Source organism: Pristiophorus japonicus, chromosome 5 (assembly GCF_044704955.1).
Source record: "Pristiophorus japonicus isolate sPriJap1 chromosome 5, sPriJap1.hap1, whole genome shotgun sequence".
Lineage (NCBI taxonomy): Eukaryota > Metazoa > Chordata > Chondrichthyes > Pristiophoridae > Pristiophorus > Pristiophorus japonicus.
This window is the reverse complement of record NC_091981.1, coordinates 96,334,580-96,361,380: the sequence shown is the minus strand read 5'-3', so window position 1 is coordinate 96,361,380 and position 26,801 is coordinate 96,334,580. Positions and strand designations below refer to the sequence as shown.

At 46.3% G+C, this 26,801-nt stretch overlaps 1 protein-coding gene across 1 annotated transcript in view; it reads right to left on the bottom strand.

The window, feature by feature from the left end:
* Positions 1–26,801, bottom strand: part of adcy2b (adenylate cyclase 2b (brain)) — a 796,633-nt gene that overhangs the window by 39,236 nt on the left and 730,596 nt on the right. The window contains exon 22 of the mRNA XM_070879907.1: positions 3,913–4,020. Coding sequence (XP_070736008.1) covers positions 3,913–4,020 — 108 coding nt within the window. The remainder of the gene's footprint in view (positions 1–3,912; positions 4,021–26,801) is intronic.

The following is a 26,801-nucleotide window of genomic DNA, read 5'->3' as shown; positions in this document are numbered from 1 at the left end:
GGCTACATAGCTGCAAGACTCTTACCTGAGGAGCTGATATCTGAACGATTTGTCAGAAAGAATGTTGCTGTGAGTGACAACGCTGACACACTGCTGTGTGTGTGCAGCTCAGACATCAATGGTGCCCATCAACTTGGTGCCAGTTAAAGCTTATGTTGATTGAAGTTACATTTTATTTAATCCTTTTATGTTGAGGAATCGCCAGTGTGTAACGGTCCAGAGATAATGCGCAACAAGGTTATGTTCAACCAAAAATTTTTTATACCAACATTGGTCTGAAAACATAAGTATCACAGGCACTATCACCCAACCCCCACCCACACCCCACTTTTTCCACCATTGACATCAATCAAATGTTCAACATGTCCAGCAACACAGAATACAAAGGCAAAGCAGGAGGGTGGTCCCCTCCCCCATACATTACAACAAATTGCATACACCCAGATGGAGATATAACACAGCCATCACCTGCAGACATTCACCTAATTTCCTTCCCCCACTCTCCTTCTTCTCCCCACCTCTACCCCTTTCCCTCCTTGTTCCATTGCACCTGGCCGAGGAGCTCCTCAGGCGGTGCCTCATTGGGGTGGATGAAGGCAGAGGCAGTAGTTGCACGGGTACAGGAATGGGGGGTGCCGAGGGGGCAACATTCTCTGATGCAGAAGCAGGATCTTGGTCCTTGCTCTCATCTGTCATTCTCAGTGGTGTTGCAGAACCTAGGGGTGGAGTGCTGCACTCTGGGACCACTGGGAGGCCTGTGCCAGCAGTGTTCCTGGCTATAGCATCCAGGGCCTCCGCCATCCGCAGAATGTACTCGGTCATGGTGGCCAGCTGTCAGGATATGCCCCCGATGCTTCAATGAGCTGGTCACCAATGTCTACAGTCCTCTTGGACAACTGTACCATTTCTCCACTCTCATGTGGCGCTCGTAGACCACACCTGTCGCATCCATGAGGCCTCCGCGGGGTTGGCACCGTCCTGGGGACAAATCGGGTGCCCTGTGGCGAGGTGCTTGGGGCTGGTACCTCCAGAGTGGAGGCGGGAATGACCGGAGGACCACTAGATGGTCTTAGAGTGGAATAGCTTCTTGGATGTGGCGATGCAGGTTCCTCGAAGTCGGCGCTCTCATCCGTGGAGAACAGATCCAGTGGATTGACGGGCGGGAATCGGAACTCCTCAGCACCAGATGTAGGATCATCCGGAGAGTCGGGCCTCGCGTCCCCACCTTCTGGCCTCTGTGGCCTTGCTTGGGGATGTGCAGCTGGCTGAGCTGAAAAACACAAATGAGGTTATTAGAGGAGAAGGGGGTGCTAGGGTCACAAGGTGAGTCCAGCGCTACACACAGCATATGCACGACAAAAGCACCACCGCTCTCAAAATCATCACAGACATCACATTTCATGACCATCAATACATTTGCATTGCAATGATTAACATTAGGCCAGCATTATTTCTAGGACAATTTTAGAAATCATATATCATATATTATTGTTTAGATGTGAGTGGGTGTGGCATCTATTGAATTTACGTCACGCAATGGTGTAAGTTTTACTCACGTGGCATCACTTCAGGGTCTGTAGATGCTTCCGTGGCTGTCCGGGGGTGCTTCCCCACGAGTGCGAGCACCCGCTCCTCCATCTCAGTGATGTCGCTGGGGACTGGTGGCCCCCCACCCGTTCGCCTCTGCATGGACCTCATCATCGATAGCTTCTTCTGTAAAAGGTGACAGGACGACATGGCATAAGATCATTGCATGATATCATCGCTAGGTACTGTCACAGAGACGAATACAACACATAACCGACAGATGTAATCATGCTTATTATAATAATTATCATTCTTTACCTAAAGACGTGCACCATGACTGCAGGCTTTGAGTAAAACATTCCCGGTAAAAGTGGTAGACCTGACATCTGCTGATAGTCACTCATGATTCTTACAAATCAAATCATATAAATACATACGTACATGTAAATAAATGTAATACTTACTCTTGCGGATCCCACAAGAGCATTGGTTGCCCTCATGCACCTCGTTGGTTGCCGACGAGACCACCTCTGCTATCTCGGTCCATATCTTCTGGTAGGCCTTTGGGGTGGGCTTCCCACGCCCTCCCTGTGTCAAATTGTCCCAGCGTAACTCGACCTCCTTCAAGAGGGAGGCATTTGCCTCGTCCAAGAACCTCCTTGCTCTTTTGCGCCCTCCAATGTGTTCCTCTCCCACCTCACTGCTCTCTCCAGCGTCAGTCTCCACAGCGTGCTGTGATGCCTCCTCCTCTCCCTTCATTATAGGCCAAATTCGGATAAATATGTGGCTGGTAACAGCTAATTTTTGTTTCCCTATTTGTTGTGAAGCTCTAAAGTCTCCCTCCTTTCTCCCAAAGCAGCCACACCACACCCACACATGCCTTCAGTCCCTCTCAGCTCCCTCTCTCTCTGTCTCCTCTTCTGCGCATGTCATGATGACCCTTGACCTTCTGAATCACGGGAATCGAGTGTTGCCATGCCATTGCGAAGGACGCGACACTTTACGGCAGAAGGTCAGCGAGATTTAACGCTACCGCCCATTTCATATCGCTCGCGGTAACACCCAATTTCAAAAATGGAGACTAGATGCTTTGAGAATGGGCGAGAAGCCGGCGATTTGAAAACCCATTTTTGCCGCCCACGCCGGAAATAACACCCATTTTTGGGTGATAAGCACAAAATTGTAAAATCTAGCCCTTGGAGTGCAAGTAGACAAATCATTAAAAGGTACAAAAAGGCTAATGAAATGTTGGTCTATATATCAAGGGGGCTAGTATAGAAAGGGGAGGAAGTTATGCTTCAGTTGTATAGAGCCTTGGTCAGACCCCATCTGGAGTACAGCATGCAGTTTTGAACACCGCAACGTAGGAAGGATAAATTGGCCTTGTCGCGGGTGCAGCGCAGATTCACCAGAATGATACCGGGTCTTGGTTAAATTATGGGGACAGGTTGCACAAACCTGTCAATATTCTCTTGTGTATAGAAGATTGAGGGGGTCATCTGATAGAGCTGTTTAACATGTTGAAAGGATTTGATAAGGTAGATATGGAGAATCTATTTCTTGTAGTAGGGGAAATCAAGAACAAGGGGGCATAACTTTTAAAATTACAGGCCATTCAGAAACAAAATCAGAAAGCACTTTGTCACACAAAGGGTAGTAGAAATCTGAAACTCTCTCCCCAAAAGACTGTGGATACTAGGATAATGAGAACTTTCAAGACTGATAGATAGATTTTTGTTAGGCAAGGGTACCAAGAGATATGGAGCAAAGGTGGGAAAATGGAGTCCAGGTACAGATCAAACATAATCTAATTGATTAGCAGAGCAGGATGGAAGGGCTGAATGGCCTTCTCCTGTTTCTAATGGTCTATGTTCCAGAGAGAACGGGAATCTTTACATAGATCATAATTGTGCATTGAGTACCCATAAACCCTCACATGGGTGAAAGTAAATTTATACCACCTTTAGCTTCCCAAGACCCAATTATGAGCTCCCAGCACCACCTCAGCAACAAAATGGTTTCTCATCTATAGCCCCAGAACTGACAGTTTAGAGAGTAGGAAGCAGCAGATCCAGAGAAAATAGTCGATGACAGTGACCACGCATCTTAATGGGGTGCCTGCTTGGATCACAGGAAATGTGCCTCTCTGATTTTAATACGTTTCCAGTGGCAACAATCCCACTCTCCACAATGCTGCTACACTGCACCCTCCCCTTTGTTGCCACTCGCCAAAGTATAAAATCTTAAAATAGCAAAATATTTTGTGCAGGTTTGTTTCTAAAATTATGGGAATGCCCCTTGTAAATCTGAAACTGAACAGTGATATGCACTGAAAACTTGCCATTAGAAACTAATTTTACTGAAAGGGAAAAGAATATGACTTACTTGGCTGTACTCCTGAACTGTGGCAGCACTTAACCCAGTTGCTGCCATATACGTGCTCCCAATAGTTTTGATTTTTTCTACTCCGCTGAATTTAGGCTTGGACAATAACTATAGGAAATAATAACAATATTTTTGTGAACATCTAAATGGTAATTTGGATAATCAGATTCCAACTAAATAGAGTCTTGAACAACAGTGATGTGTATATATTTAGGAAGTTAACATGCTGTGATTGTTTTAACACAAGATAAAAATAAGATATTGCTTTATGTTGTACAAAATAAGCTAACAGACAAGTATTACTTTCAATTTAAAACAGATAGATTTATTCCAAAAAATGGAGAAAAGAAGCAACAACACAACAGACTGTTTAAATGTTTATTATCTTTGAATTTTATTATCAGGAAAATTGTGATTAAGGGTGACTAATGAAAGTGCTTCAAGATTATTCTGAAAGCCAACCTGAGGGGCTGTTGAATTCCCATTATGGTCTGGGAAAAGCAAATTGAATCTTGCACAATGTATGAAAGATAACCCAAAGCAATTGAAGAAAAATGTATGCCTGACCTAGCAGAAAAAACAGATCACCAAGAACAGACTATGGCGAATTTACTGGCACTAAATGTGACCATGTACGCACATCACTTGTTGCATTTGCATTCATCCCAGAATCCTAAAAGCTTTAAATCCATATCAATGTAACATGACTGTTATGATCACTTTTGATTTGGCAGTACCTGAGCTAAATTTCAAAAGGTAACCTGTTCTATTGCACAAGAAGTGTGTCTATATTTCAAAGTCTATGTTTGGAGAGAAAGTGAAAGTGAATTGAATCGGGGAGAGTAGAGAGATGCGTTTATTATTTATTCATCTGTCTTATAAAAATAAAACCACATTGGTTTAAAGCCTATAGGTCTAGAAGTTGGCCAAATAGCATGAGTATGGTTCTTTTGGTGCTAATCGCATATAACGTTTTGTTATCGCACAAATAACATCAAAAAATAATACCACAAAATTGGCCAACCCCTTTTTGCCGATTGCTATAGAGGTAAAAGTGCGCGTTGAAACTCAATTTCTCGTTCTGCATATGTGCAAAAACAAAATTCCTCGTGTTTTTTTTCATCCGATCCTTCTGGCATCATCCAGGTCACGTGCAAGGTGTGCCTGCACAAGTGCAGTACACCCAGGGCCGAATCAGCCATTTTTGAGAGGGGATTTAAAGATCTGCAGACCAGCACAACTCAGAAACAGTTAATCAAAAATCAAAAATGCCGGGTGATTCAGCAAGGAAGAGGGCCAGGAAATTCACTCAAGATGCTTATGAGGCATTAATCACTGCTGTAGAAGGCAGATGAGGGGAGATCTCGAGGAAGGGTCATGGAAAACTATACCCATCTGCTATGGTGCATGTGTGGAAAAGTGTGGCTGAGCAGGTTTCCTCAGTGGACTCTATCCAGAGGGACCATGTCCAGTGCAGGACGAGGTGGAATGACCATTGCAGGGTTGTCAGAGCAAGTAATATTTTTATTTATGCACTCCAATTACTTAAATTGTAAATGTGACACATGTTGGTATCGTTAGGCATGGTGTTGCAACTTATTTGCCATGAATAATTGTCACACATTATAAAGATTGCTTTTTGACATCTTAAAAGATGTTTCTATACTTCGATGTTTTCCTGATGAAGCACATAGAACAACCAGGGCCATTAAATGGAGCACTATATTAAATGCACACAATATGGTATATCATCGTCATCATAGGCAGTCCCTCGGAATCGAGGAAGACTTGCTTCCACTCTAAACATGAGTCCTTAGGTGGCTGAACAGTCCAATACGAGAACCACAGTCCCTGTCACAGGTGGTGCAGATGGTCGTTAAGGGAAGGGGTGGGTGGGACAGGATTGCCGCACGCTCTTTCCACTGCCTGTGCTTGATTTCTGCGTGCTCTCAGCAATGAGACTCGAGGTGCTCGGCGCCCTCCCGGATGCACTTCCTCCAGTTAGGGCGGTCTTTGACCAGGGACTCCCAGGTGGCAGTGGGGATGTTGCATTTTATCAGGGAGGCTTTGAGGGTGTCCTTGAAACGTTTCCTCTGCCCACCTTTGGCTTGTTTGCCGTGAAGGAGTTCCGAGTAGAGCGCTTGCTTTGGGAATCTCGTGTCTAGCATGCGAACAGTGTGGCCTGCCCAGCGGAGCCGATCAAGTGCTTTGATGACTATCTGTGCATGCCACAAGAGCAGAAGGACCCTCTGTTAAAAATTTGTATTGTCATCTTTGCAGGGAAAGTTGTCACACAACCGCTGAGATAGGTGTAGAGAGAAACAGAAAAAAATAAGAAAACAGCCAAAGCAGGATTAATGGTAATAAGTCAGTGCCTACAATTACGGAGGTTAAGAGTAGAAGTGAATAGTTTGAGAATGACGCCCACTGGACGGTTGGGACAGAGACTGATGAAGAAAAACAAGGAAACCAGAAAATAAGTTGCTCAAAAAACTAACTAAAAAAAAAAGAAAATAAGTTTTGTTGAATGAAAGTTGGTGTGAATGTCTGTCTTTAAAATAAAGTGTCTGTTATGTTTGTTTAAGCTCCACCCACTTCTGTGCAGAAGCTAGCTTATTAACCCTTTTATCATGGATGTGGGAACTTTTATATTCATTGTTTACCTAGAAGTGAATTACATTTTAATTTAGAAACGCAGGTGCGGATTTATTTTGATTATGATTTACGAAGCAATGAAATACACAAAGGGTTTGTTTAACAAAAGATATATATATTATATAAAAGAAAATAGAACCCACACAGAAGCTTCAGCTCTTCGACGTTCTAATTGGATTACAGTAAAAAAAGATGCGTGGTCTCGTTTTTTTTTAAAAAATTTCCGACCCGCTCACTTAGTTGTCAAAAGAAAACACATTGATTACATTGGGTTAAAAGACAATACATTTAGTCTAAGAATGAGATAAAGAAAGGAGAAGGGAAATTGTAATGCCTTTAAAAAAGCCTGCATGGGTCTCTCGAGGTTACGGACTGGGGGAAGGCTGCCCCCCCCCCCCCAACCCCCGTTTTCCTTTGTGTAAAATCTTATGCTAAATGACGTGAAAGCTTCTAGCTCAGTAAAAAGAGTTTTAAATAAAAGATTGGCAGTACAATATTTGAATTGGGATTTTGAGATATTTCAGGTGATTCTCCTTGATAAACATTTTGGTTGTATTGGAAAATCTTGGGTTTGGAAAACTTTTTTAAAAGAAATAATACTAAACAGTGTAGGAAAAAAAACTAAAAAGTTTGGAAACAATCTAAAAATGTCATTTTCTCTGATGAGAGACAGAAAAGCCGTTTTGGGGAGACGAGGTAAGATATGGAAGTAACCTTGGAAATGATTTGCGAGAACTTGAATGTTAAGATAGTTTATAAACTATCACTTGTTTTTGAATACAGGAAACCAGACAATCCTGGTCAGAATTACTACCCACGATACCAATGAGGTTACGCGCCACACCAAATCAAATGACAGGATTAACCCCCTATGAGCTAATAAGGATACAAAAACTACATAAAACAGCCCCTAGGGGGTGACATCCGAGTGCCAGGAGCATTTATCTTGAAGCCACAAGATGAGTGGGTAACAGGATGTTACCTGAACATTGTAAACCAGGGGAGTAAGGAAGGTGTTAGGAATCTTTAATTATAGTCGGAATTTTATACCTCAATACACAACAATAGCGGAACACATACAGAAATTAATTAAAGGAACCGGGGGATCCCTACAGAAGATAGTTTGGAGACCGGAACAGGAAAAGACATATGGAGAATTAAAAAGAGCCCTGATGTCGGCCCCCGCCCTAGGATTGCCAGATCCCAATAAACCTTTCCACCTATATTATGATCAGGATGATGGAAGCTATTCCGCCATGGTAATGCAGGAACATGGGGGCCGACAGAGAATTATAGCCTACTACTTGACCAAAAAGACCCAGTGGTTAATGGGATGCCCCGATGTGTGGCCGCCCTGGACTGTGCAACTTGGGTGGTGAAAGTAAGCAAACCAGTAGTGATGATGGGACAGACCATTTTGCACACACAACATACCTTGCTAGAATTACTAAATACTGGAAAGTTGGGTCGATCTCGGACAGCCAAAAGGCTAAGTGAGAGGCCGCATTGTTACGCAAAAACAAATCAGTAATAATAAAAAAGCATAATGGAGTTAACCCCGCTACCGGGGTGTTGACAGAAGGGGAGGAAACGGATAGTGGGGTAAAGGAAGAGCCATTGGACAACCCAGATGAGACTTTATATATGGACGGATCCAGAAAATACATTGATGGAGAACCCCATACTGGGTGGGCGGGAGTAACACAGGAGGCAGAGACAATAATGGCAGGAGCACTCCCAGGAGACAAGTCAGCTCAGGTGGCAGAACTGGTAGCCCTTATAAAGGCTCTCAAGACAGCCAAAGGAAAGCGAGTAAATATATATTCAGATAGTCGATACGCTTTCGGGGTGGTTCACGACTATATGGCAGCCTGGTCACGACGAGGTTATGTGACATCTACTGGCGAGGTGGTAAAACATGGAAAGCTAGTAGAAAGGCTAATGAAAGCAGCAAAGGAACCATAGGAAGCAACGGTAATCAAGGCAAAAGCACACACAAAACTAACTAGTAAGGGCCACAAGCACCCACAAGACCTAACCACCTTGGGAAATCGGTTTGCAGACCTAGCAGCAAACGAGCGGCAGCTGAACGGAAGCCAGAGCCAGCATTTAAGGCTGAAGTTCAACCAATAATGACTAACAGTGTTCAGACAGACGTAAATATAGCACAGGTCCACCAGAGTTTCGATCAGGAAGAGCGACGTGAATGGAGTAAGCACGGGCCCAACAAAAGGGTGACATATGGGGTCACCAGGAGCAAGTTGTGGCACCACAATGCTGTAGGCAACAACTACTAAAATTATATCACAGAATAACACATACCGGAAGAAGTAACATGCTGTGCCTGCTCTCGCAGTACTGGTGGTGGCCAGGAATGGGGAAGGATGTAGCTAAATTTTGCCAAAGGTGCATTATTTGTGCCCAACATAATGTAGGTAGGGGATGCAAGGTACGAATGGGACATCAACCAAGGCCACAGAGACCTTGGGAGAATTTACAGATAGACTTCACCGGCCCCCTGCCAGAGCATAGGGGAAAAAGATATTGCCTGGTAATTATAGACCAGTTCATCCGGTGGGTGGAAGCCTTCGCTACCAGGGAATGCTCCGCTCGGACGGTAGCGCAGATCCTGGTTAGCGAGGTGATACTTTGGTGGGGAGTACCCCTACAGATAGATTCAAAAAAATGGGACACATTTCACGGGCAAAATAATGAAAGAAACATGTGCCCTGCTGGGAATCAAACAGAGGTACCACATACCATATCGTCCCCAAAGTTCGGGAATGGTGGAGAGAATAAATAGGACCTTAAAAATGGCCCTGTCCAAAGCAATCCAGGAGACAGGCAAGGGATGGACTGGGGTGTTAGCAGCAATTCTAATGCAGCCCAGAGCCACCCCAAGGCGAATCATGGGACTAACACCCTATAAGCTGATAACTGGATGGGCTATGAGACTATCAAAGGATTTAGCCAGAGGGACAGGTGAAGCAGGACCAATTCAGGATAGGCTAAGGCGGTACTTGGTCCACTTAAACCAAGAGGAGCAGGCTATGAATAAAGAAGTTAAAAGCAGACAGCAGATAAGAGATCTAGAAATTCAGAATGAGGGAATGAGACCCGAAAGGCTACCTAAAATAGGGGAACAGGTTATGATGAAGGTAACAGGGATGCGAAAGGGAATGGAGCCCTGATGGATGGGGCCGTACTCGGTACTAATGACAAGCGATACTTGTGTTTGTCTACAGGAACCCACTGGACACAGGCAAAACCATATAACACTAAACAACCCCCGTCTGTTTTAACCCACAGTGAAGGTGCATCCAGCAATGACAAAGGAATAAGATAAACCTCAACCAATGAACAAAATGAAGTGGGTATTACTAGGGATGGTGGCCATAGAAGCCCTGCCATTACCCCCGCAACGGTACGGGGGGTTGGAAAGTGTCACAAAGGAACTGAACGCAGGACAATTTTACCTGTGAGGCCAAAAGCAGATGTAATATGTTAGATATAACATATAATTGCACCTCATGCACCTTGGGAAGAGAGCCTCCTGTCTGCACCGGAGACAAATGCCACCCCGGGAACATCATGATAATAACACATACCAATGAAACCATAACCCTGGAAAGCAGGTGGGAACCAGACGGCCCAACAATAATATGTAAAAACGGGAGCGATGATACCCCATCTAATCAGACAAAGCTAATAAAGGAATTTTACGGGGGAACCAATAATTACACTAAAAGTACTAATTAGATGAAGGTTGAACAAAGGGACGGAGAATGGTGGTTATGTAAAAACGGAACGACAATAAATGGCCGGGGACCATACCTCTTTATGATAAGCGTAAGAAATCCCCGCACCAACAAGGAATAGATGCCACACTTACAAAGGCTGCACGATACATGCCTGAGCACACTGATAGCCCCTTCAATAATAAATTTAACAATAATTATACAGTATGACCGAAAATGATACCCAGGTATTGTAAGAACCCGGATCTTGCCCTAAAAATAACAAAAGCTCATAATCGGCGACACATACTAGATACAGTAATAGGAGAGATAGGAACGGGAATAGGAGCATTAAATTCAATGGATATCAAGACGCTGCAGAATAAACTACAGAAAGCGGAACACTTGACTAAAAATGTCATAAGGCTGCCAGATGTATGGCAGGAACCCTTACAAGCCAATAGCCTGCGGGGATGGCTGTCAGACAAAATGATATGGCAGTGGGCAAACAAAACTAGCTGGGAACAGCAACAGGTATCGGCCAATTTAACACGGGAAGCCAATAAGACTCACTGCCTGAGAAAGGGTCTGATCAAGGAAGGACAATGGGCTGAATTAGAAAGGATAGCATTCTCTGGGAATGCCCCACAATGGGCTAAACTGTTTCAGTTTGACCAACAAAATCTAACACTCAGACCAAATATGAAGCATGCACGATGAGATAAAGAGGGATGTAATATGACTATGTTGTTGGCTAATGTTACTAACAGTCATATATGGTGTGAGTTTGTGACCCTACCTCAACTATTCGGTAAAAACTTATGGAAGCCAGTTTTACGGAAAATGGATAGACCCAAAGAATAAAACGCACAAAGGGATGGACTGTGTAAAATGGCCATTCGGACAAGTATGCCCGCTACATACACCAGCGGTGGAATCATGCAGCATGGAAGGCACAGTAAGGGCTTGTGAATGCAACCCTTAAGTGATACCATAATACATGAAATCGGACAAAACTACATATGTGTAACCGGTACCCGCACGGTATACTTGAACGCGGATCGATTGGAACCCCCGGTAAATGAGTGTCGGAAGGAAATATATGTCGTTTTCAACGTTAAAACGACCAAGTCCTACCAAATAGGACAAAGGAAAAATATTGCACAACATAGAAGCACCAGAGGACTATCAGTACTACCCCCGGTAGTGGACTTGGTGAAGTTAAGGGCCTTTTTGAAAAAACACATTTAGGTGACCAAGTACCTGGAAGAAAAAAGGGAACGGTTCCTCAGACAATAGGTCGTAATGAGTTACACAAAACAAGAACTGATCCGATTGACGGAGGAACTAAATGACGATCGTCACTGGTGGGACATTTTTAAGGGCTGGTCACCTAAGGCTTATGCTGTCCTCAAATTGATGTGGCACCCGATTGTGATAATAATGGTAGTGGTGGGGATATGTATTGTGATCCAACTATATCTGATGTATATGATCAGAAGGGATATACAACCGCATGGCTGCAGCCGAACAGCAAACAGCCTTATTAACTATGTAATGTAAGTATAATAAGGAGGCGAATGACTTTGTAATGAGTTAGGGAAATAACTAAGACCCCCGAGCTTAGGCTCTGTATGTACAAAAACAAATATAAGCAGCTTGCCAATAATCCCAGGGAGATGGTCAGGGGTAGTATGCAAAGACTCCGTTAAAAGACAGAACTACGAGCGATCCCAAGGACATGGATGTGATCATCATTTCCGGCAGATGGCTCACAACATATATGTGGTCGGCTGATTATTTAGACAGTGGATAGTCAAGAGGCTACAGGGCGGGAGGAACTTAACACAATCACAATCACTAAGGAGGCGGTGCTCAGTAAGATAATGGGATTAAAGGCAGATAAATCCCCTGGACCTGATGGCGTGCATCCTAGGGTCTTAAGAGAAGTAATGGCAGGGATTGTGGATGCATTGGTTGTAATTTACCAAAATTCCCTGGATTCTGGGGAGGTCCCAGCAGATTGGAAACCTGCAAATGTAACGCCCCTATTCAAAAAAGGAGGCAGACAAAAAGCAGGAAACGAGAGCCCAGTTAGCCTAACATCTGCGGTTGGGAAAATGTTGGAGTCCATTATTAAAGAAGCAGTAACAGGACATTTGGAAAAGCAAAATTTAGTCAGGCAAAGTCAGCATGAATTTATGAAGGAGAAGTCATGTTTGACAAATTTGCTGGAATTCTTTGAGGATGTAACGAACAGGGTGGATAAGGGGGAACCAGTGGATGTGGTGTATTTGGACTTCCAGAAGGCATTTGACAAGGTTCCACACAAAAGGTTACTGCACAAGATAAAAGTTCACAGGGTTTGGGGTAATATATTAGCATGGATAGAAGATTGGATGATAAACAGAAATCAGAGAGTCATGATAAATGGTTCATTCTCTGGTTGGCAATCAATAATGAGTGGGGTGCCGCAGGGATCAGTGCTGGGACCGCAACTATTTACAATCTATATTAACAACTTGGAGGAGGGGACTGAGTATAACGTAGCCAAGTTTTCTGACAATACAAAGATGGGAGGAAGGGTAATGTGTGAGGAGGACATGACGAGGCTGCAGGGGGACATAGACAGGCTAAGTGAGTGGGCAAGAATTTGGCAGATGGAGTATAATATTGGAAAATGTGAGGTCATGCACTTTGGCAGAAAAAAATCAAAGAGCAAGTTATTATTTAAATGGAGAAAGATTGCAAAGTGTTGCAGTACAGTGGGGCCTGGGGCACTTGTGGATAGTGTTATATTTGTGAACTTGTATTTACTCTGTACAGCCACCAGAGGGCTCATCCCCTGGAGTCCCAAGGGATCTCATAACCCTTTGGGAGCACAGGTATTTAAGGAGGCCTCACAGGTTGGAGAGGCACTCTGGAGACCTGCAATAGAAGACTAAGGTCACATTTTACCTTGAGCTCACAGTGTTCAGTCTGACTCTTTCTCCATACTTAACAACTGGCAATGAGATACAGATAGTGAACCAAAAGATGCAGAGAACAGTGGGCATCCTGGAGAAATTCTCGGAGGGAGATGATTGGGAAACTTTTGTGGAGCGACTCGACCAATAATTCGTGGCCAATGAGCTAGATGGGGAAGAGAGCGCTGCCAAACGAAGGGCGATCCTCCTCACCGTCTGTGGGGCACCAACGTATGACCTCATGAAGAATCTGCTCACTCCAGCGAAACCTACGGAGAAATCATATGACTATTTGTGCACACTGGTCTGAGAGCATTTGAACTCGAAGGAAAGTTTTCTGATGGCGAGTTACGGTTCTACACCTACAAAAGGTCTGAAGGCCAGGAAGTGGCGAGTTATGTCGCCGAGTTAAGTTGCCTTGCAGGATATTGCGAATTTGATGCACATTTGGAGCACATGCTCAGAGACTTTTTCATACTTGGCATTGGCCACGAAACCATACTTCGCAAACTTTTGACTGCAGAGACCCCAACCTTGAGTAAGGCCATAGCGATAGACCAGGCGTCCATTGCCACCAGTGATAATACGAAGCAAATCTCTCAGCATACAAGTGCTGCTACAAGTACTGTGAACAAAGTGATGTTGTTTTCGAATCATAATGTACGGGGCAGCACACATACCTGCAGCTGCACGTCTGCAGATACCTCAGAGTCCACCATCAAGGGTGATGAATGCAAGGCCATTAAAACCTTGTTGGCGCTGCGGGGGTGATCATTGTTTCCATTCATGCTGATTCAAAGGGTACATTTGCAAGGGCTGTGGAACAATGGGACATCTCCAACGAGTGTGCAGGCAAGCTGAAAATCCTGTTAAACCTGCAAACCACCATGTTGCAGAGGAGGGCAGACCCACGGAGGATCACGACGAACCAGAGCCTCAGACCGGGAGGCAGAGGTATATGGGGTGCACACATTCACCACGAATTGTCCCCCGATAATGCTGAATGTTGAACTAAATGGACTCCCGGTGTCAATGGAGCTGGACACGGGTGCAAGCCAGTCCATCATGGGCAAAAAGACTTTCAAAAGATTGTGGTGCAACAAGGCCTGAAGGCCAGTCTTAACTCCAGTTCGCACAAAACTAAGAACTTACACACAAGAACTGATTCCTGTAATTCGCAGTGCTACCGTAAAGGTCTCCTATGAGGGAGCAGTGCACAAGTTACCACTCTGGGTGGTACCGGGCGATGGTCCCACGCTGCTCGGCAGGAGCTGGCTGGGAAAGATACGCTGGAACTGGGGCGACGTCTGAGCACTATCGCCCACTGACGACATTTCGTGTGCCCACGTCTTAAACAAATTTCCTTCACTGTTCGAACCAGGCATCGGGAAATTCCAAAGAGCAACAGTGCAGATCCACCTAATTCCGGGGGCACGACCCATCCATCACAAGGCAAGAGCAGTACCATGCATGATGAGAGAAAGGGTAGAGATCGAGCTAGGTTGGCTGCAAAGAGAGAGCATCATTTCACCGATCAAGTTCAACGAGTGGGCCAGTCCAATGGTTCCTGTCTTCAAGGGAGACGGCACCATCAGAATCTGTGGCAATTACAAAATAACTATCAATCGTTTCTCCCTGCAGGACCAATACCCACTACCAAAGGCCGACGACCTCTTTGTAACGCTGGCGGGAGGTAAGACGTTCACAAAGCTGGATCTGACTTCAGCCTACATGACACAGGAACTGGAGGAATCATCGAAGGCCCTCACCTGCATCAACACGCACAAAGGTCTTTTTGTTTTTAACAGATGACCCCTTGGAATCCGATCAACGCTGGCGATATTCCAGAGAAACATGGAAAGCTTACTGAAGTCGGTCCCACACACCGTTGTCATGTATTCAACTATCATTGTAACCCATGTATAAGCTGACCTAAGTTGTACACCTTGAGAACATTAACCACAAGGGGGTGAACTTGTGGGAGACACTCCTAACCTGGACTTTCAGATATAAAACGGGAAGCTCCACCCACCTTCATCACTTGAGGTCTTGGTAATAAAGATAACTGGTCACAGAGTGACCTTCTCTCAAGATGGGTCTCATGTGCATTTATACTGTATAGTAAGGACATATCATTGGCGATGAGAAACTGGGATTCAAACCACGCGAGCATGGCCACTAGCAGCACAGAAGAGAGGTACTGTGTTGGTGATGATTGGGACGACTTTATTGAGAGACTACAGCACTAAGGAATGGTTGGAACAGGATTCGGACGATAAACGCAGGGCTCATCTCCTGACGGTTTGTGGATCCAGAACGTACTCCCTGATGAAGGACCATCTAGCGCCAGAGAAGCCGGCGGACAAGACGTTCGAAGAGCTCAGTAAGATGATCGGGGAACACCTTAAACCGGTGAGCAGCATGCACATGGCGAGACACCGGTTTTACACACACCGGCGGTGAGAAGGGCAAACTGTTCCTGACTTCGTGGCCGATATCCGGCGACTGGCGAGCCTATGTAAGTTCACAGATGCATGCAGAGCGGAGAAGCTGCGAGACTTTTTTATTGAGGGCATTGGGCACGCTGGGATTTTCAGGAAACTGATTGAGACCAAAGACTTGACCTTGGAAGCAACGGCTCTGATAGTCCAGATATTTATCTCGGGGAGGAAGAGACCAGAATGATGTATGACAAAAATCTTGGCTCAAATGCGGCAAATGACCAGGGAGTCAACAATGTTAATGCGGCACACAGTTCTCTAGGCAGACAAGGGCAATCGGACATGCCCCAGCATGTGGTCGAACCCAAAGGGGGAATTCAACATAGAAAATGGCTAGCTGAACGGTGCTTCATGCCATCGCAATGGATAATGCGGCCAGTAATGGGGCCATCAACACCTGTTAATGGTGTGCTTAAGGATAGTTACAGAGACAGTCAGAGATGATCGACGAGTAATGGACCTTTTGTTTCCAACAACGGGGCCTCCAGCTCATGCTGGAGGTGTGCAGGCAAACACCCAGCCAGAGCTTGTAGGATTCAGCAATATACCTGCAGAAACTGCAATGTCAGCGGGCACTTGGCACGTATGTGCAGGAAGCCTGCAGCCAGGTTGATGTACGAGGAGGACGGGCCCGATGTAAGCCCGACGAGGCCAAATGAATACTGGGGGAAATCGCTGGAAGCTGAAGTTCAGTGAGTTCATGTGGAGCACATATACAGTTCATATACCAGGACGCCACCGATAATGATGAAAGTGCTCCTCAATGGCATCCCAGTATTAATGGAGCTAGACACGGGGACCAGCCAGTCCCTGATGAGTATCAAACAGTTCAAAAGGTTGTGGATGTCCAAGGCCAGGAGGCCAAAATTATTGCCGATTGACACATAGCTGCGGACATATACAAAGGAGATAATTCCGGTGCTAAGCAACGCCACGGTAGTCGTGACCCACAAAGATTCGGAGAACAGGTTGCCACTCTGGAATGTCCTGGGGGACCGTCCCGCACTACTGGGGAGGAGTTGGCTTGCTGTCATGAACTGGAAATGAGGCGATGTCAATGCAATTTCTTCTGTGGAGCGAGTATCATGTTCACAGCTCCTCGGCAAATTTGACTCATTATTTCAACGCGGCATTGGCACTTTCATGGGGACCAAGGTAGTGATTCACATAAACCCGGACGCCAGGCCAGTACACCACAAGGCCAGAGCGGTGCCGTACGTGATGCGGGAAAAGATAGAAGGCGAATTGGACCGCCTGCTGAGGGAAGGCATCATCTCGCCAGTCAAATTCAGTGACTGGGCGAGCCCGATTGTGCCGGTGATCAAGGCGGATGGGTCGGTCAGGATATGTTGCGATTACAAGGCCACCATCAATCGGGTGTCACTCCAAGACCAGTACCCGCTACCGAGAGCGGAGGACCTCTTTGTGACACTATCCGGTGGCAAACCTTTTTTCAAAATTGGACATGACCCAGGAGCTGGTGAGTGAGTCAAAAAAGCTGACCACCATCACAACACACAAGGGGTTGTTTGAGTATAACTGATGTCCGTTCGGGATTCGTTCGGCTGCCGTGATCTTTCAGCGAACTATGGAAAACCTCCTCAAGTCGATTCCAAGGACGGTGGTTTTTCAAGGCGACATCCTCATCACGGGTCGCGATACTGAAGAACACCTCCACAACCTGGAGGAGGTGCTATGCAGACTGGACCGGGTAGGGCTGCGACTGAAAAAGGCGAAGTGCATCTTCTTAGCTCCAGAGGTAGAATTCCTGGGGAGGAGGGTAGCAGCAGACGGGATCAGACCCACTGCGTCCAAAATGGAAGCGATCCAGAGAGCACCCAGACCCCGTAACATGATGGAGCTGCGTTCGTTCCTGGGGCTCCTGAACTATTTTGGTAACTTTCTTCCCAAATTGAGCACGCTGTTAGAGCCGCTACACGTGCTCCTATGCAAGGGTCGTGAATGGGTCTGGGGGGACAGCCAGGAAAGGGCTTTTGATAGAGCATGCAACTTGTTATGCTCCAACAAACTGTTAACATTATATGACCCGTGTAAGAAACTTGTTCTAACGTGCGATGTGTCATCCTATGGGGTCGGGTGTGTGTTGCAGCATGTGAATGCCAATGGTCAGTTACAGCCGGTAGCTTCTGCCTCCAGAAGTCTGTCCCAGGCAGAAAGGGGCTACGGGAAAAGGAAGCGTTAGCATGTGTATATGCAATAAAAAAAATGCACCAGTACCTGTTTGGCAGGAAATTTGAGCTGGAGACAGATCACAAATCCCCAACGTCCCTTTTGGCTGACAACAAGGTCATAAATGCCAATGCATCGGCACGCATACAGAGGTGGGCACTTACGTTAGCCGCCTATGACTACACAATTCGGCACAGACCAGGCACTGAAAACTGCGCCAGTGCACTCAGCAGGCTCCCACTAGCCACCACTGAGGGGGCAACTGAGCATGATGCTGAGATGGTCATGGCTGTTGAAGCTTTCAAAAAGTGAAGGCTCACCTGTGACAGCCCGTCAGATTAAAGTCTGGACAAATAAAGACCCGCTACTGTCTTTAGTTAAGAAATGTGTCCTGAATGGGGACTGGGCAGCCACGTACGGGGCATGCCCTGAGGAATTTAAACCGTTTCATAGGCGCAAGGATGAACTCTCGATTCAGGCCGATTGCCTACTGTGGGGAAACCACGTAGTCCTGCCCCAGAGGGACAGAGAGGTGTTTATCAGAGAACTTCACAATGAGCACCCGGGCATTGTCATAATGAAGGCAATTGCCAGGTCACACGTTTGGTGGCCAGGGATAGATGCAGACCTGGAACATTGTGTTCGCAGTTGCAACACATGTGCTCAGCTGGGCAACGCAACCAGGGAAGCCCCCCATAGCCCCTGGTCCTGGCCCGCCAAGTCATGGTCACGCATCCATGTGGACTACGCAGGTCCTTTCATGGGAAAAATGTTTTTGGTTGTAGTAGACGCCTACTCCAAATGGATTGAGTGTGCCATTTTAAATTCAAGCACATCCTCTGCCACGGTAGAAAGTCTACGGGCAATGTTCGTCGCCCATGGTCGACCAGATGTCTTGGTCAGCGACAATGGCTCGTGCTTCACAAGCACTGAATTCCAGGACTTCATGGCAGGCAATGGAATCAACCATGTCAGAACGGCACCGTTCAAGCCGGCCTCAAACGGCCAGGTGGAATGAGCAGTGCAGATAATCAAACGGGGGATGTAGGGGTTCCCTACAAAGCCGCTTATCACACCTCCTGTTGGCCAATAGAACCCGACCACACTCGCTCACAGGGGTTCCACCCGCAGAGCTGCTAATTAAAAGGATGCTCAAAACCAGGTTATCACTTATACACCCCACTATGAAAGAAATTGTTGAGAGCAGGCGTCAGTCACAATGTGACTACCATGACAGGAATGCGAGGGTGCGATGTATTGATGTCAATGACCCTGTTTTTGTCCTTAATTATGCTGCAGGGCCCAAATGGCTTGCAGGCCCTGTGATTGCCAAAGAGGGGAATAGGGTTTTGGTAGTTAAACTTACTAATGGACAAATCTGCCGCAAACACGTGGATCAAACTAAAAGGATGTTCAGCAACCCCATAGAAGAAGCAGAGGAAGAACACGACGTTGAGTTTACTCCACCACAGGTGACCGAACACCGGAACCAAGTGGAGGAGAGCCCAGTCACTGTGGGCAGTCCAGACAGGCCTGAGGCACCGCAAACAGCAGACACTCAGGCCAGCGCCCAACAATCGGAGCCCCAACTCAGGCGCTCTGCAAGGGAGCGCAAACAACCAGAGAGACTTAACCTGTGATCCCAATAAGATTTTGGCGGGGGGAGGCGATGTCATGTATTCAACTATCATTGTAACCCATGTATAAGCTGACCTAAGTTGTACACCTTGAGAACATTGACCACAAGCGGGTGAACTTGTGGGAGACACTCCTAACCTGGACTTTCAGGTATAAAAGGGGAAGCTCCATCCACCTTCATCACTTGAGCTTTTGGTAATAAAGGTAACTGGTTACAGAGTGACCTTCTCTCAAGTATGCATTTATACTGTATAGTAAGGACATATCAACCGTGATCTTCCAGGACAACATCTTGGTCACAGGTCAGAACACAGTCGAGCATCTGCAGCACCTGGAGGAGGTTCTTAGTTGACTCAACCGCATGGGGCTCAGGTGAAAACGCGAGAAGTGCGTTTTCCTGGCGCCTGAAGTGGAGTGCTTGGGAAGAAGGATTGCGGCAGACTGCATCAGGCCCACCAACGCGAAGACGGAGGCAATCGAGAATGCACTGAGGCCACAGAACGTGAAGGTGCTGCGGTCATTTCTGGGACTTCTGAACTACTTTGATAACTTCTTACCGGGTGTTAGCACACTGTTCGAACCACTGCATGTTTTACTATGGAAAGGGGATGAATGGGCTTGGGGCAAAAACCAAGAAAATGCCTTTGTAAAAGCGAGAAAACTGTTATGCTCAAACAAATTGCTTGTGTTGTATGATCCATGTAAGTGTTTGGTACTAGCATGTGATGTGTCGTCATATGGTATTGGGTGTGTATTGCAACAAGCTAATGATTCTGGGAAACTGCAACCGGTTGCTTATGCATCCAGGAATCTGTCTAAGGCTGAGAGAGCCGACAGCATGATTGAGAAAGAAGCATTAGCGTGTGTCTATGGAGTAAACAAAATGCATGAATAACTGTTTAGGCTAAAATTCGAAATGGAAACTGACCATAAGCCACTTATATCCCGGTTCTCCGAGAGTAAAGGGATAAATACCAACGCATCGGCTCGCATCCTGAGATGGGCGCTTACGTTGTCCGCATACAACTACACCATCGCCACAGGCCAGGCACAGAAAACTGCGCCGATGCTCTCAGTAGGCTGCCATTGTCCACCATGGGGGAGGAAATGGTGCAACCCGCAGATCTAGCCATGGTTATGGAAGCATTTGAGAGTGAGCAATCACCCGTCACTGCCCGGCAGATCAAAACCTGGACAAGGCAGGACCCCTTATTATCTCTAGTCAACAGCTGTGTGCTTCACGGGAGCTGGTCCAGTGTCTCAGTGGAAATGCAGGAAGAGATAAAGCCGTTCCAGCGGCGCAAAGATGAAATGTCTACACAAGCAGACTGCCTTCTGTGGAGTAATCGAATCGTGGTCCGAAGAAGGGCAGAGACACTTTCATCAATGACCTCCACAGTATCCACCCAGGCATCGTAATGATGAAAGCGATAGCCAGATCCCACGTGTGGTGGCCCGGTATCGATGCGAACTTAGAGTCCTGCCTTCACAGATGTAATACATGCTCTCAGTTAAGCAATATACCCAGGGAGGCGCCGCTAAGTTTATGGTCTTGGCCCTCTAAACCGTGGTCTAGGGTACACGTCGACTATGCAGGCCCGTTCTTGGATAAAATGTTCCTTGTGGTTGTAGACGCGTACTCCAAGTGGATTCAATGTGAAATAATGTTGGCTAGCACGTCTGCTGCCACTACTAAAAGCCTGCGGGCCATGTTTGCCACTCACGGCTTACCCGATGTCCTGGTGAGCGACAAAGGGCCATGTTTTACCAGTGCTGAGTTCAAAGAATTCATGACCCATAACGGGATCAAACATGTCACATCTGCCCCATTTAAACCAGAGTCCAATGGTCAGGCAGAGAGAGCAGTGCAAACCATCAAGCAAGGCTTGTAGAGGGTAACTGAAGGCTCGCTGCAGACTCGCCTATCCTGAGTCCTGCTTAGCTACTGCATGAGACCCCACTCGCTCACTGGAATCCCACCTGCTGAACTGCTCATGAAAAGAGCACTTAAGACAAGGCTCTCGTTAGTTCACCCTGATCTACATGAACAGGTAAAGAGCAGGCTGCTTCAACAAAGTACATACCATGATAGCGCAAATGTGTCACGTGAGATGGAAATCAATGATCCTGTATTTGTATTGAATTATGGACAAGGTCCCAAGTGGCTTCCCGGCACTGTCGTGGCCAAAGAGGGGAGCAGGGTGTTTTGGGTCAAACTTTCAAATGGACTTATTCACCGGAAACACTTGGACCAAATCAAACTCAGATTTACGAACTATCCTGAGCAACCCACCTTGGACCTTACCTTTTTGATCCCCAACTTACACACCAGTGGCAACCGGCACCACGGTTGACCACGAAGCAGAACCCATCATCCACAGCAGCCCAGCGAGGACCCAACAAATGATTCAACAATACCAGCTTTCACACCGAGACGATTAACCAGGACAAGAAGGGCCCCAGATCGACTCACATTGTAAATAAGTACACTATTGACTTTGGCGTTGGAGGGGGAGTGTTGTTATATATGTGAACTTGTATTTACTCTGTACAGCCAAAAGAGGGCTCATCCCCAGGAGTCCCAAGGGATCCCATAATCCCTTGGGAGCACAGGTATTTAAGGAGGCCTCACAGATTGGAGAGGCACTCTGGAGACCTGCAATAAAAGACGAAGGTCACACTTTATCTTGAGCTCACAGTGTTCAGTCTGACTCTTTTTCCATACATAACAGATGGTATGCAGTACAGCAAGTGATCAGGAAGGCTAATGGAATCTTGGCCTTTATTGCAAAGAGGATGGAGTATAAAAGCAGGGAAGCCTTGTTACAGCTGTACAGGGTATTGGTGAGGCCACACCTGGAATACTGCGTGCAGTTTTGGTTTCCATATTTACGAAAGGATATACTTGATGTGGAGGCAGTTCAGAGTAGGTTCACTAGGTTGTTTCTGGGGATGAGTGGGTTGACATATGAGGAAAGGTTGAATAGGTTGGGCCTCCACATTGGAATTCAGAAGAATGAGATGTGATCTTATAGAAACGTGTAAGATTATGAGGGGGCTTGACAAGGTGGATGCTGCAGAGAGGATGTTTCCACTGGTGGGGGAGACTAGAATTAGAGGCTATGATCTTAGGATAAGGGGCTGCCCATTTAGAACTGAGATGAGGAGAAATCTCTTCTCTCAGAGGGTTGTGAATCTGTGGAATTCACTGCCTCAGAGAGCTGTGGAAGCTGGGATCTTAAATAAATTTAAGACAGAAATAGACAGTTTCTTAAACAATAAGGAGATAAGGGGTTATGGGGAGCGGGCAGGGAAGTGGAACTGAGTCCAAGATCAGATCAGCCATGATCTTATTGAATGGCGGAGCAGGCTTGAGAGGCCTTATGGCCTACTCCTGCTCCTATTTCTTATGTTCTTATGTACTTATGTAGGAGGGACTGAAGAGGTAAATTACAATTCTTTATAATTGTGCCATTTTAAAATGGAGCAAACAGATTTTAAAATGGAATCCACAGCCTGGTTTACAGACTGTGAGAACATTCCTGTGATGTTCCAGTTCGACGACTAAAGACCTTGGGCCTTGGGAGGCGAGAGTACAAAGAGATAACCTAGAAACTGAAGCCAAAGCAAGATAAGGGTAGAATAGAAATGGACACTATAGCAACTGTCTGGACTTACCATTTAAGGCAGATGAAAGTCAGACTGGAGGAAACGCTGTACCAATGTACTAATCAATCATCATGTATCAATCATCATGTATTAATTGTAACTTGCGTAATTACGTAATGACTTAATCTGGAACTGTATAAAGGACTACGTCTCCAGGTCTTCGGTGAGCACTGTTCTAAGGAAGAATGTCTCCCCTGTCGACTTGCATAATAAACTGCATTTACTTTAAGGCTAACGGAGTGGTGGTTTGAAGTTAACCCTTACCTGCGGGCTACGGTTCAATTAATACAATGTACTGTCAGTCATCGACATGTAATGCAGTAATGGTGGTCCTTCAAATGAGCCTGCACTATGTGAGCCTACTGATGTCACCCTACCTCCTCCCCTGCTGCTAACCAGTCGCCTGTTGTTGTCTATTTTGTAGAGGTGGATTCCGAGTCATCCAATGCACCAGAGGAAGCCCCCAGCTCAATGGGTGTCATGGTCGAGGACACCGACCTCAGTCCTGCTGAGAAACTTCCACAGGAGGAGGCACAGGAGGAGGAACAAAGTGTTATGGGGGTGGGGGGGTCGGTGGGCGGGGGATAACCCACAAAGGCACTAACCACTTCAGCTGCAGCCACCAGTTTGTCGGATGAGGACATCACATTCCGTAGTTATCCAGCATCCGGGGCCCCAGGTCCCAGTGGATTGCAGCAAAGCACACCCGGGGCAGAAGCCCGTATGACATCGGTGTGGAGGCTGAGTCGCCAAAGCCGCTCTGCCGAAGGGCAGGCAGACAAGCAAATGGATTTGGTGGGACTGTCTGGGGAGAGCATCCAGCTCAGCCGACAGCTCCTCGAGGCCATGGGTGTGATCTCGGGAAACATTACCGCACTATCTACGGACATAAGGGAGGGTTTTTCGCAGCTTGTAGTTGCAACAAGGCAGAACACCGAGGCTGTCAATGCTCAACTACAATTGACGGCCTCGCCTCATGGCACTCCAGTCCCCTGTATCCCCAGACTGACAGCACCAGTGAGTGGTGAGGCTGAGCAACAGGCTCACCACTCAGAAGCCAGACCTTCCACAGCCGTAGCTTCTCCAGGGCTTCGAATGGCGTCTCCTATGTCTGTCCCCCAACAACAGCAGTGCCCTGTCCGCGCTGCTAGTAAATGTCTTGGGACCAGTGCAGGTAGGGGTAGGGGCAAGGGCAACAATCGACGGCGGGGCGGGGCGGGGGGGGGGGGGTTAAAATTAGGGTGCGGGTGGGTAAAGATGACTGCAGCTAAAGAATGTTAGGTGCAGGGTTGTACTTTTGTTATTCTTTTGTTGTTGTTGTTTTGCTGTTATTTAAGTAAAGTTTACATTTCAAAAGTTTTAATATTCAAAAATGTTATTGAAGTTACTAAATTAACATTTACAAAGTTTCATTAATGTACAACTGTACAAATATTTAATACATTTCTAGTTATTTTTTCACCGAAACCAAACTTGTGCAGTGTCGCATTTGAAGGTCCACATAGTGGATGAGAGTGGGCAGTCAATGATGAAATGTGCTGTTCAGCATTCATGCAATGCGTTGAATTATCAGCTGCTGATGTAAGGCTTTTGCAATGGGGAAAGCTGCACGAGACCTCCTCCCCTGTCGTGGGAGTGGTGGTAGCATGGGTTCCTCGTCCTCGTCCTCCCCCCTCCTTTCCTGAGGTAGTTCTGCAATCCCCAGTGGCAAATCCTGTCCTCTCATGATGGCTAAGTTGTGTAGCATGTAGCACACAACAATAAACTCAGCGACCTGCTCAGGGTAATATTGCAGAGAGCCTCCGGAGTGGTCCAGACATCAGAAGCGCTGCTTCAGCACTCCAATTGTCTCCCCGACGATGTTGGGTGTGGCTATATGGCTGTTATTGTAGCGATGCTCGGCTTCTGTCTGAGGGTTGCAGAGCGGGGTTATGAGCCAGGTGGTGAGCCCTTAACCTTTGTCCCCCAGCATCCAGCTCTGGCCTTCTGACTGATGCTCAAACAGCTGTGAGATAGTGCTCTCACGCAAGATGAAAGCATCATGGATGCTCCCTGGAAGTTGTGCATTTACTGCCATGATCCGCTGAGTGTGGTCACACATTATCTGTATGTTCAGCGAGTGGAATCCCTTTTGGTTTCGGTAAACCTCTGGATCCTCAAAAGGTGATCGCAGGGCGATGTGCGTACAGTCAATAGTAGCCTGTATCTTTAGGAAGCCAGCAATTCATGCAAAGCCTAAAGCCCTCTGTGCCTCCTTGACCATTGGTAAGTTTATGAGGTCCTTCTTGTGTGCATACCGTGCAGTAGTCACCTGGCGAATGCAGCGATGTGTAGCGCACTGCGAGATGGAGCATATGTCCCCTGCTGATGCCTGAAAGGAGCTGGAGGCATAGAAGGCAAGTGCACTGTCACCTTCACCTCGACGGGCAGTGCAGTCCTCCTCATATTTGTAGGCTGCATGGCTGCCTTTCTGAGCTGGCATATCTCTGTGACCACCTCTATTTGAAAGCGCAGCCTTCTAATGCACTGTGCCTCAGACAGGTGCAGGTATGAATACTGTTCCCTGAAAACTTGTGGGGGGTAAGGCCTCCTCCTCATAAGTCTGCAAGCTCTTTGATTAAGCTGATAATGCTGTTGAATAAGCCTTCTTCCAGGTCTCTCTGCTCCATAGAAAAAGCAGTCAGCAATAATAGCAGAGATAGCATAGGCCCCATTCTTTTTAATGTCCTTAAATGTCCTCAAAAACAAAGTATAAACTCACAAAATGCTAAAGTGTAAAACGCAGCGTTCCCTCCAAATGCTTTAATTCACTGAACTATAACTCCATTTTTCAAGATGGCGCCGTTAACGCTGGTTTCGTTGTAAATCCGACCTGGTAAGATTTGCATTTTTCGGGCATTTTTTTTTGCGGTATTAAAATGCCGGTATTCACCAATTTTGCTAAAACGGCGGTATCGTAGCGTTTGACGCCCAGTGATGTCATAGAAACGGTCCAAAAAAGGGCAGATGGCATTTTTTATTGCTGGCATTAAACCGTTGACCAATTTTGAAAAATAGTGGTAAATTATTTTAGCGCCAAAAAACACATTTTACCTTTAAAAAATGGCAGTAAAATGGGCGCAAGGCTGGCCAATTTCTAGCCCTGAGTCTTGGTTTTGCATGAGCACATATTCAGTCTGCTTTTGAATAGGAGAGTCACACATCATATATACCATTAGCTGGGAATCTCTTTTATAATCTGTGGGTCTTGCTATCATTTACCGAGATATTGAGCAGAAAAAGAGGCACTCTGGATTATAAGGAATCCAGGTAAAAAGGTCTGCTTATAGGAGTGGTCAGTGAAGCTGAATAATAACAACTTGTAATTAAATAGTGCCTTTAACGTAGACACAGAAGGAGATGTTAGGAGTAACTAAAAGCTTGGTCAAAACGATAGGTTTTAAGGAGGGTCTTAAAGAGGAAGAGAGAGGCAGAGAGCTTTATATTGTGTTCCGAACACAGATGAGGCTGCACCCAGGGAGGTTACAGTAACA